At 39.2% G+C, this 12,475-nt stretch overlaps 1 protein-coding gene across 2 annotated transcripts in view; it reads left to right on the top strand.

Annotated features, from left to right (window-relative positions):
- The window catches only part of LOC122831081 (nectin-2-like), a 115,073-nt gene that overhangs the window by 39,785 nt on the left and 62,813 nt on the right, over positions 1–12,475 (top strand). For both annotated transcript variants that reach the window (XM_044117011.1, XM_044117010.1), the window contains exons 2-6: positions 2,504–2,613; positions 5,740–5,989; positions 9,791–10,084; positions 10,254–10,371; positions 11,531–11,679. In XM_044117011.1, the coding sequence (XP_043972946.1) occupies positions 2,504–2,613; positions 5,740–5,989; positions 9,791–10,084; positions 10,254–10,371; positions 11,531–11,679 (921 nt within the window). The remainder of the gene's footprint in view (positions 1–2,503; positions 2,614–5,739; positions 5,990–9,790; positions 10,085–10,253; positions 10,372–11,530; positions 11,680–12,475) is intronic.

Raw genomic sequence — 12,475 nt, 5'->3', positions numbered from 1 at the left:
TTTCCTAAGTGTTTTATATTCATGTTCATGCTTGAACTTCTCACTTCTCTTCCTGTATGAACTTCTATTCCCTTTAGTGACACTTTAAGTTTTCAGGGTTTTTATTTTTATTTTTGAGTGTGTGGGAGGAGGGGCTCTGTTATGAAGGTTGAGTCTGTGTAATATTCATTTCTCCGGAGGCTGCAGGAGTCTGAGGCCAGCCTGTCTCTCCTCTTTGCTCTGATGGGAGCTGATCTGTGTTGTGTCTCCTCTCATTGCAACTGAATGACTGATGCGAACCTGCCTCCATCTTGACCCCACGTTGCTTTGTTTGTGCATCTTGATTGCGCACACTGGTATTTGCACCACAGAAAAAACATGCCTGAACTTGGAATATTTTTACTGTTGCACAGTTGCTATGTTTGTTTCTTTTGCACAGGTCTAGGGGTAGCAACAGTTTTTAAAAATTACTTTAAAGGCTCCTTAACTGTGCAATTATATTCCTTGTAAAAGCTTAAATGTTAAAATATTTTCTCTGTTTTGTAAAGATAAGCTTTAAATATAGAGGCACATGATTTAGGAACGTATGTGCACTTCAGTTTGCATTCATAAAAGTAGCAAAATTTGGAGTTAGGGAAATATTACAATCAAAAGAGACAAAACCTAATGTAAAGCAGAAGTACTTCAAAAAGATATTCATGGAAACACAAAACTTAGAGCATCTAAAACATTTATAGATGGTAAACCTGCAGAAATCAAGTAATGCATCAGAAAGATATAAAGATGTTTAGCCAATGTACTAAAATGAACCAAAATTAAAGCAGCAGTATATGAAAAAAGACCTATAAACATCAAATAGAAGCTCATCCATATGTTTATCTTTAGTCACATAGATTACTGTGAGAGTTTCTTCACAGGTTTGTCTAATGAATCAGATTTTTACAACCAAACTGAGAAGCACCATTCAGTTTCCATGCTAACGGCTTAAAACCCACTTGCTTACAGTAAAGCTAAATAAATGCAACAGTGTTAGCATGCTAACCTTTAGCATTCCATTAGCTTTACATAATATCTTTAACACACTTTTAGCTTAATCTCGCTAGCATTAACATACTGAGTGGGCTGGAAAGTCCAAACCGCTCTATGAAACCTATAATTAGCAAACCGTACGCTGCATGAAAGGACAATTAGAAAACCACAATGGATAAAACTAGCAGACTTTGTCAATACACCCAAACCACAGTGTAATAAAAAGTTTAATTTTAATCTAGTTTTCTCATTTTCTGCTTCATTGTGTTCTTGCTGCTCCAGTCACACAAGTTGACCCGAGTATTGTTAGACCAGTTCAGGTTGATAAATTAGAAAAATTGCATTTCAAAATCTATTTTGGGGATTCCTCACAAATATGCAAGGTGTTGTTGACGTGCATGGTATTTGTGTATCTGGAGACGGGGAAAAAGTTCCATGTTTCGCCCCAAAAAGGATCAGCGCTGCTCCCACTGGCTGGTTAGTGTTGTCCAGAGGTTTCTCTGTGGCTACAAGGGGGTTGTTTTGTGGTTGCAAATTGGGCTGGCGCTGTGAGAGCTGATGTTATTCTAGGAAAGTCTTGTTTTCCTCCACTTTCCCACTCAGTCTTTCATTGCTTCTGCCCTCGTCTCCTCCTCTGTATTGATATTTCATATCTCCTGTGAGATTGGGAGATGTGCTGTTCATTGCTTGTCAAATGAGAGACAGCGCTGCCCTTATCTAGTAGACTATGTTTCATGCGTGTTCAGCTTCAACTCAGCTGTGCGTTTCACATTAGTTTCAGTGCAGCAGCTCTGACACGGCCCAAACTGGTGGAGCTGGTCTTGCAGCTAATTGTGCTGCATATCTGTTGCTTGTATGCAGACACGCAATCGCTCCACAGCACCGGCTGCAGACATTTTGAAGTTGTGTAACTGCAGGTAATCCATTCTTTCTTAAAACTGGTGCCATCTTGCTGACTTAAACTAATGTGGGGTTATTCACACAAGTAATTACATTTTCACAGAGACCTGCACACACAAACAGGCACACACACAGAAAGAGGAGCAGACTGTCGGACCAAAACTCTCCCGCTCTGTATTTCTCACACTGAGAAAAGCATATTTATTTTGACTCTGCTGTTACACAGGAATGTGTCGGCACAGCAAATGGCAGGCTATAGAGAGGCATATCCCATCCTGATGATTTATAACCCATGTTCAAAAGAAGACTGGTTTGCGTCTTTTTTTTTTTTCCCCGCTGCACATTTGCCCCCCACTTTTTTTTTTTTCCTCAGCTACTTCATCCGCATGAGCAGTCATGTAGACATACCAGCCTCTTGGCCTACTTGCCTGGGTTCACTAATATTGTCCTCTGTTGTACCAGACAGATCCACACAGTCCCCATTTATCATCAGGCTTATTACCGACATGATTCCTGCGCTCCCTTTCTCCATTTCCTTCCCTGGCGTAGGAAATGACTGTGGCTAATGTTTCTCTCTCGTCTTTGTTTCATGCAGGGACATCGGGTCAGCGGGTGAAGGTGCAACCAGAACTAGCTTCATATCCCGGCCAGACGGTCAACCTACGCTGCGCCTTCCCGGACCCGAAAGGGATTCAGCTAACAATGGTCAGATTCCCATTTCCAAAATGAAGTTATCTTTTTTTCCCCCTCAATCTGTATTTGATTATCTGTGTTCACTGATGTGCTCATATCTGCTGTACACTTTTGGCTTTCTTCACCCAAACATTACAGCATATTGCTGCTGCCTTGTGGCTCAGTAATTTGGTGAAATTGCTTGGAAATAAAACAGGGTTTCTGCAGGGTCTTAAAATCTCATAAGGCTCCAATTTATTTATTTTCCATTTAGGGGTTTTAAGAAACCTTTAATATGTTGAGATTCTGAATTGCATTAAGTATCATATTACATTTATAAATGGCAGCTGTGGCTCAGTGGGTAGAGTTGTTGTCTTGTAATCGGAAGGTGTAGGTTTGATTCCAACTTGCTCGTGTCAAATGTCAATGTAGGCATTCAACCCCAAGTTGCCCACTGAGCTGCATATGGGTGTATAAATGTGTTTTATACATTTTATAGCTCTTTGAGGTGTCAAAATGACTAGAAAAGTGCTATAGAAATTGGGTCTATTTACCATTTGTTTGTGTATCTTATTTTTGAGAGGCACCAGCAGCAATCTTTTCTGACGTAGGTTTTTGTAGATTAAACCCCCTTGATGCCGAGTGAGTTTTCCTCTGACGTTGCCGTCTAGGGATACACGTCACATGCAAAACGAATACAAATGAAGAGGAGCAGATAAAATGATCACAAATCCACAATGTTGAGTTTAGAAAGAGATAAGTACATTTAAAAAAAGCAGGAACAGAACATGCTCACCATGGCCAGATATGGAAAACTATGTTGCGGGATGATAAAACTGATGTTGCATGATAAGCTTGCTTACTAGTTTTTGGTTGGAGATGAGACAAAATATCATGCACCCAAGTCTTTTGGCAATATTAAAGAATACAGTCCTATAAATTGATCTGTCAAATCTACTGATGCAGCATCAGTCTGACCCATGTTGAGCACTCAAGTATTCTATTAACACACTTGCATAATCTGTTATGTTAACCTCACAACACACAAAGTAGTAAGGGACAAAGGATCAAATTACTCGGTGCTGCAAGAACAGAAAAAATGGCAGTGCTGGCCAGTGGTTGATATCCGGTACTTTTGTTTACAACCACTTCATTCAGTCCTATTAAGATAAACAATGAAGGAAAATAATCACTCTCAGTTGTAAATGGCTGTAAATGCCTCTCCTGTTCTGGGTAGCTGTGTTGTTTTAAATGAGTAAGCGCCGGTGAAATTGATAAATGAAAATCTAATAATGAAGTGTTCAAACATACCGACACCAAAAAAAATGCATTTCTCTCAAACAGCTGCCAAACGCTCATTTTGTTTTGCATAGCAACCACAATGGCAACAATTGACACAAATTCCCAGTCTGGGTCACCAGGTGCAGGTGTGTCTTCACTGTTTTGTGGTTTGTACACTCATTCAACCAATTGTGTCCAAAGAACAGTATGGAAACATACTTTCTCAAACCATAATTGCTCATGGTGTCTCCAGAAAAATATACATTGAGGATCTTGGCTGTAGTTCACCTCATTGCTTAGTTTTTAGCAGAAACTCATTATACTGCTGTAGAAACAGCTGAGACCTTCCTCCTGTTCGGTTTTTGGCTTCTTCCCTTTTCCTATGATATTTGTTCATTGCTCTTCAAAACCAATTCACTGACCCTTTAGCTACTGTCAAAATCTTATTGTCTGATCAGAAATACGCAAAATATTAAGTAGCTTATAGTGGTGATGAGGCCTTTAAATCAAGTTTTGTAAATTTTACTTAGGAAGTACCTTGTGTTTAAATTGAGTTTGTTTTTAAGTTGTAGGATTTAAGTAAATAAATGTTGTGGTGAATGCTGCAGTAGGCAACATTTAATAAAAAGCTTTTTACATATTTGTTTAAACTGTCACTGACTGTACTAGACAGATGATCTTTGAAAAAATCTGCCATATGCATAAATACACCATCAAGTCAAACAACCAATCAGATCCAGGAGGAGGGTTTTGGTGCTGTTCATCACACTTGTGTATGTGCTGCTCACATCCTACCCTGCACAGAATGTACAAGCTCATGATTGGTGGTTTTCTGCAGCTTAGCTAAAGAAAAAGAAGAAAGATCAGCTAAGCTGCTTATGTGAAGAAACATTAGCTAAGATGCTAATGGTAATGGTAAAGAAACAACCCAACATTTTTTGGGTTGTTTCTTTTTACAATCTGAAAAACAGTTTTTAAAGAACACAGACTCCGCTGGGAAGGAGGAGCTGTAGCGCAGCAGAGAGCAAGGGGGAGGGCGTGGGCATCGTTTACATGAACATTATTGACAGCACTAAGACCCTCCTCCTGTGTCTGACTGGTGGTTTCTGACTTGTGATGTATTTCTGCACAGGGAGAAGGCAGGGGAATTTGTTTTTTTCTTTTGTTTGTTCTTTTTAGATTATTTGTCTAATACTACAGTATCACAATATACCAGCAGTTTTAACAACTATGTTAAAAAACATATTTTTATAAGTTATCTACTGCAGCTTTAAAGTCTTGAACTTAATCCACTGAAACCTGCAGAAACTGTGTAGCAGTTTGACTGCTATAATAAATGATTCAGTTACATTTTGACAAAACTTTGAAGTTTTGTGCAGAGAAGAACAATTCACTGAACTCACAGGATCTTCAGTTCAGCTTTATGTGCTGTTTTTGTTTTTAATTAGCCAAATTAAACCTTAATCTAACAAACAATTGCTTGCAGAAATCATTCCAACGCAGCCAATAGGTTTTTATCACATTTGAGCTCAATGTTTTATTACTCTAAATAAACAACACTAAGCTTCATTTTGCTTCAGGGGATTGAATATAGTAATGGAAGCCACTTCTTAGCTGCATTTAAATGAAGTGGAAGTGCACAACTTTAGCAGCTTCCCAGAGAACAGCTGAGAGTTTTGCTCCTGGAAATATTCCCATCCATATTCATACCTGCTGCACTCACCTGATTGTAATTCTGCACGTGTTGCTCCGTGTAGTTTACATTTAAATCTGGACGCCTTCAAAGACTCTCCAGTGTTTCTTATCGATGCTGTGATAAATGAGGTTTGCAGTTCTTCTCTGCTGCTTTATACTGACCCCAGACGTGCTCCATTGCAGGTCACTTGGATATACGAGCCGAAGGATGGAGAGAGGATGAACATAGCTGTGTTCCACCCTAACTTTGGCCCCAACTACCCTGAATCCCAGATGAAGGGCAGAGTCACCTTCAAACCCAGTCCACCGGAGCTGTCCAGCCCTTCCATTGAGATCAGTGAGGTCAGGATGACAGACGAGGGTCGGTACATCTGCGAATACGCAACGTATCCTGACGGCAACGAGCAGGGCGTCACTCAGCTGGTCATGTTGGGTAGGTCACAGTCATAATCTGCTGATTTTAATGATTTTGGATCCAATTACTCTCCATGTGAATGTTTTTGTAAAGGTTCTGATGAGCAAGAAATTCATCTTAATCATATAATAGATCTGAGAACCACTTGTGTCTGAGTCTGTAGGCGGTACTTTGTTGACCAGTGTGGCTAACAAATGAACAATTTATGAATTTCTTCAGGGGCATCTCAATATAACTGAACATCATCAAAGTTCAGTTACTTAATTAGTTAAATTTTAAAAAGTAAAACTCAAATTGTGTAGCTCTATTACACACAGAAATACATTTCTAAAGTTTATTTCAATGGAATTTAGAATATTACATTAGACATCACAGGAAAGTTGTTATGGTTTGTACAGAGACTGTGGAGTGGAAGTCACACGAGGTCATTGCTAAAGAAGCTCCCTGTTCAAATTGCCAACTCTAAACTTGTCAATAGAAAAATTGATTGGAAGGAAACGTGTTAGAAACAGCTGCACAACTCCAAAGGATAACTGAAGCTGTGAGAGGACAGTGAAGCAAAACCTGTTCAAATCTGAAAGAGATTTGTAAGATTTGGACCGCAGCTGATTCAGAGTTTCAGGTCAACAAACTCAATGATTGTTGGTCCTTCTTTAAGGCTGTTTTTTTAACCAGAGAGGACATCTAGACCTGGGCTAAGAGAAAAAACAACTGAACTGCTGTTTAGTTTGTTAAAATATGTTTGAATAAAAGTTAAATTTTGCATTTCAGTTCTAAATCAAGGTCTCAGGTTGGAGATCATAATCATTCTCCTCCGCTGATGAAGAAAGGAACAATGATATCATCTGCTGATGTTCACTGTCGAGAGTCATAGCAGCTGCATTTTAACCAACCTCATGATTGCTTCTGGTAGCTTTTCAGCAGGACTTTCAAAACTACCAATAACCAATAACTAGGTCATCAGAGCCTAGTCTCTGATAGTCATCATGATTACATGACCTGAACCCAACAGAGGATCTATTAGACCTCAGCAGAACCTCTTTCTGATCACTTCCATGCTGCCATGTTGATGCAGGTTGTGATGCGAACAAAGCCTGGATGTCGGTATATGGAGATTTCTCAGCAGAGATGTTAAAAACCACAAAATTCTGATCTGATGTTATTTGATCTAGTTGACAGATGGATATGAATTTCAATTATTGTTTTAGGATTATACTAAATAACTACGGTAAATTTTTCATAGGTAATGCTCAGTCTAATATATATTGCTTTTCACAGTTAGTGTTTCCCTCCTTCCTGAGTTCCTATTACTTTGCATGTTTGTCACACTTGTGAGTTGTAACAGTGGTTGGCCATGTAGCTTTTTTATTCCTTCAATAATGAACTGTACCATCATTTAAAAACTCAATTTTATTTATATTTGTGGTGATTTTGACTGATTCTCTGAAACATTGACGTGTGACAAACCTGCAAACAAAAATCAGGAATAGAAGAAACAAATTTTTGCACCCTTGTGTCTCACTGTAAGTTTGAATCACATATTAAAACAAATTAAGAAGATATTTTAATTTAAGATGTAACTATATGTTAACAGAAGGACCTTAAAGTCTAGTTCTTAGTCTAGAAAAATGTAAATCTCTGTTCTCAACAAGTGTTATTGATGGTTTTGTCTAAATGAATATGAGCTGGTATTTGCAGCATATAAACAGGACCTGCTCCCAGTTTATCAGCCAACTATGTTAACACAGAGTGGGGAAATTGTCTGATGTTTACCTCTGCTGATTCTCCTGTCTGCTGCTGTTTTCTCTTTGAAACTTTACGGTGAAATAAGGCTGACACGTTTCAAAGTAAAACCAAAAGCTTGAAACTGCCACACTGTTTCTATGCTTTCATGGTGTCAGCTTTAATCCAGCTATGCTGTACAAGGTGATGATCAACACCTCACACTGTTGCTGATGCCTTTTTGTAGGAACTGTTAGATCGCAGCTGCATCTGAAAATGTGCAGCAGCAACAAATTGGGTTAATTGGCAAAAGTTATTCACATGCTTGCAGTAAATAAATGAAATTACAGTATTTTTTTTTTTTTTTATTCAAGTTGAACTTTTAGTATCATTGATGAGAATTTTTTAGTTGCAATATGAAAAGAGAGATTGTAACTTTGATTCAAACCCTTAATCTTTGGACCATTAGGATTAATGTTGGCAAAATGTTGACTATTCAGAAGAAAGTAGATAAAAAGAACCATTTGGGCCCATGGAGGATTATATTGCTTACTACATCTAATATTACAAGTTAAATAGAGCTTAAAATTAAATGGGCAACAACTGTTTTAATATCCATTGCAGTATGGACCAGAGTCACTCCAGCATTTTCTTTGGTATTTTATAAAAAAAAACCTATATTTTAGGAGCAGTGTGATGAATATATATATATATATATATATATATATATATATATATATATATATATATATATATATATATATGATTTTTTTTTAAACTTTGGTTTACCTTGATACAGGTATTGGCTCATTCTTCGTGCTGAAAGTAACGGTAAAAATTCATACAGCTCCCATTGTAATGCATTAATAGAACAAATTTAGTGTTTTTTTATGTAAAAGATGTAATTTAAGTTGATGTAAACACATACTATCCCTACAACGTTTATTTGTAAAGTTAAAAGTTCAAGGAAGAAATGTGTAAACTTCATCCTACTTAAATTTGAGCTGATAAATCTGTCGCCTGAATCTCATTTATTTTATTCTTATTTAATAGTCAGTGAATGAAGATCTTGTTCTGTGCAGAGTAACTCAGTCAAAGATGATCTGTGCTACTTCACAGGCTTTTAGTTTGAGTTTTTACAACTTTCACACATCATCAACACATTGATTTGTGAGTGTAAAAAATAAAAGAAGTTGGCCAGCTGCCCTCAGTTTATTTTACTTTTCTTGCCAAAAGTATTAAGTCATTTCAGTTTTCCAGACTTGCTGAATCTGAGCCAAAGGAAAGTGAAGCATTTTTTTTTATATATTATTTTTTTGTGCAATGTGGTCACCCAGCTGGTTATAGTTAGAACATATTTACCTAGGGGACAAATGCAAGGCATCTTGTGCTGCTCTTTAATTTAAACACAGATTTTAAAAGGATTAAACATTAGAGGCTTGTTGGTGTTATAAGAGGCATCAGACGACTAGTTTTATTGTTCTTAATGTAAGACAGGCGAGACTCAGCGCCCAGCGGCTCGGCGGCCCCTCACCTCTCCAACTCTCCAATCCTCTGCGCTTTCCCTCAGGCAGCCTATTGATCTGGCTGCTTGTCATGCCTGCTGTCAGTTCCTGTCTTCCTGCTCTCCTCTGATCCCGCAAAGCTATCAGAGAGGGCAAATGAGAAGGGAGGCGGCGCAGAGGGAGAAATGACTGACATCATGTTGTCATTTAGAAACAGTGTATGGAAATGCAGCGGGCCAGTCGGGGACGTGGCTTATCAGTGTCGGGTGATGGGGTGTAGAGAGGAAGTAGATGAAGACATGAGGCAGGATCTATGAGTTTAGCAGGCTTGCCTGTAATTGTTTGTCAATGAAATCTCAGGAGAGAGAAAAAAAAGATTAACTGGACAGAGAGTGTTTGATTGGGGTTGGGAGGGCAGAGGATGTTTGCTTTTGTCAGCCAGACTGACTTAAATTGTTTATCAGTAAAAGATAATTGCTCACATTATCATTTCCCTCAGCTATCTTATTTTCTGTTTATCTCTCAGTACTCCCATTAATCCTCTTTCTCTTTTCCTCCTCTCTGTGCATCTTTTCTTTGACGCGTCCACCAGCCAAGCCCTTGAACTCTGCCACCACCGTCTCGGTGAACGCCGGTACTCAGCCGGTTGTGGTGGCCCGCTGCGAGTCCAAAGATGGCCGCCCGGCAGCAAAGATCCAATGGTTGACCACAGCCAAAGGCAACTGGACAGAAAAATCTCAGACGGCCGCCGACAACACGGTGACGGTGACGAGCGAGTACCGCCTGGCGCCGACGGCCATGGACAACGGGAAGGACCTCACCTGTCTGGTGAATCACAGGACCCAGCTTAAAGACGAGAGCCTCCCACTGAAGCTAGCCATTCAGTGTAAGACCCCCTCCCCGCACACACACACAGAGGGACCCTGCTCTCATGATTTCCCCTGTCGCTCACACTAATGTGATAGGCTTTGAACATTTCCAACCTCAGTGAATAATTAAACTTTTTTCCCTTCCTTCCCCAATTTCCCTCCTGTCATTCACTCGTCCTGCGCCAGACCCCCCTGTGGTTGAAATCGAGGGATATGACAACAATTGGTACGTGGGCCGCACGAACGTGGGGCTCCTCTGCAAGGCTGATGCAAACCCCGTTCCTTTCTCTGTGGACTGGAAAACGTGAGTATTGGGTCATTATGGAGGCTTTATCGTTTTGTCTTTCTGCCGTTTAACGGCTCCCTTTCCTCCACTTGTAGTTTACTCTTCAGTCTGCAAGCGTTTTAGAACTGTAATCATAGTTTTTATTATAGACTCTGAAAAACAGAGAAATGATTTTTCAGAATAGGATTTGTGGCAAGATTGAATTCTTCCACAAACGCAGCACAACGACTCTTGTTTCCCTTAATTATTGGCCATATGTAAAACTGTAGGAACTACTAAAATAATATAGAGAAAATAAATCTGGGCATTCTAAGCTTGGATATTTAAATTTTTTCTTTTTTTTAATAACCGTCTTACTATAAAAGTCAGACGCTGAATTCTTTCACATAGAAATGGGTCATCAATTCAACTGCTGACCTGAATCGAATTATTTTCAGCCTTAAGAGCTTTAAAATCTGGTCTCTTTCTGATCAGTGAAACCTTTTATAAGGCTTGCCAGCTTGTGATAACCATACAAGCTCTGGTCAAGTAGAGATACTGAGTAAAGAAGGCTTTATGTTTGCTGTTTCGGTATCAGTAAGGCGTATAAAAAATTAAGCTAAAGAAGCACAGAGATATAAGTGGCTGTTTAAAAGTAAACAAGTTGAGACGTGTGTGTGGCTGGTTCTTTCATGCTGCAAAGGAGTGAGAGAGAGCAAAATTTAAAGCAGATAACAGGAAGGCTGAATGAATTACAGAAAGTGATTGCATGCGTGTTTTTACGCCACTCCTGCTAATGCTATGTATAAAGAATGACAGCATTTAAGATTGGTTTTCTTTTCCTTTCTGTTTTATACATTGTAGTTATTTAAATACACTGAGCCAAGCTGACACTGGTTGGTGAAAGATTTACAAAATTCTGGGTTGGTTCATCTCCAGTTCAACAATTATTGGAGCTGGGGAAAACTATAGTCATTATAATTCTAAATGTGATTTCTTCTTCCCCATATTTAATAGTGGATTTAATTTTTAGGAGAGCTGGACACTGACTGGTTATGCTCTGCCAATCAAGATTAGTGGAATTTATTGAGACTGGACAATGCAGCACATTCTGCTCATATATAAATTTTTGTTTCTGCCTCCCCTCACTGCTTTTTTTCCTTTTCTTTCCTACGTTGATTTGCTTGTTTCCACACAGAATGACAGGAGAGAAGCCAGATACCGTGCAGATCAAAGAAAATGAGCTCAAGGTGCTGAAAGTGGACAATTCTGTCAACACCACCTTCGTGTGCGAGGTCAAGAACAGCATCGGAACCACCAGGGAACAGATCACGATCAACGTCAGAGGTGAGCTGCATCCTGACTTAAGCAAGCTGCACTTTAGTTTACCTCACACAATCAGTGCATGAATCTTTTTAGTTTGATTTAAAATGTGAGCGCCACATGTGTGCATTCGTCACTGGAAATGATTAATTGAAGTGTCTTTTTCATGCACTTCCCTGCTACGTAATGAATTGGCATCACAAATCCACTCATCTGCTGCTCTAAATAGATTAAAAGCAGTGCTTGGTGTAATTTGCACAAGTTGCAAATGTCCATATATGCTGATAAATTGTACATATTTAACGCATCAATATAGCTTTGAGAATTCCAGCAGAGTAAAAGCAAAATGCACTGCTGGCTGTTCATTCATTACATAAACTTACCTCAGGCTTGTGTATGAAAATATTTATATCCTGAAAACTGATGAGCTGGAACCAACTGCTCTTTCATCACACAAGTCACACATTTCCCCGTGTTTTATGCTCTTATTGCATCCCCAGGGATACACCTTGTTTTCCTCACATGCCACATAAACGCTGCAGACACCCACACACACATTTTCTCTGTGCCGAGGTTGATCTTGGGTGTTTAGTGTAAGGTTAGTGGGTCCAGCTGCTCTGTCCTTGGTGTGTGTGTCTGAGGGGATGTAAATGCTGAGTCAGTGTGTGCATCCTTTTGGATTCTTTTCTTCAACAACATGCCTCTCTTTTTCTGCTTTCTGTTAGGAGTGCGTGCCACTTTTTCCACATCTCTTTGCATGCAGCCAATACTTTTTATTCCAAGTTTTTATTCTGCAATAGTGTTCAAGGTTCCCTTTTTT

Source organism: Gambusia affinis, linkage group LG05, assembly GCF_019740435.1.
Source record: "Gambusia affinis linkage group LG05, SWU_Gaff_1.0, whole genome shotgun sequence".
Taxonomy (NCBI): domain Eukaryota; kingdom Metazoa; phylum Chordata; class Actinopteri; order Cyprinodontiformes; family Poeciliidae; genus Gambusia; species Gambusia affinis.
Note: the sequence above shows the minus strand (reverse complement) of the source record. Positions and strands in the feature narration are given on the sequence as shown.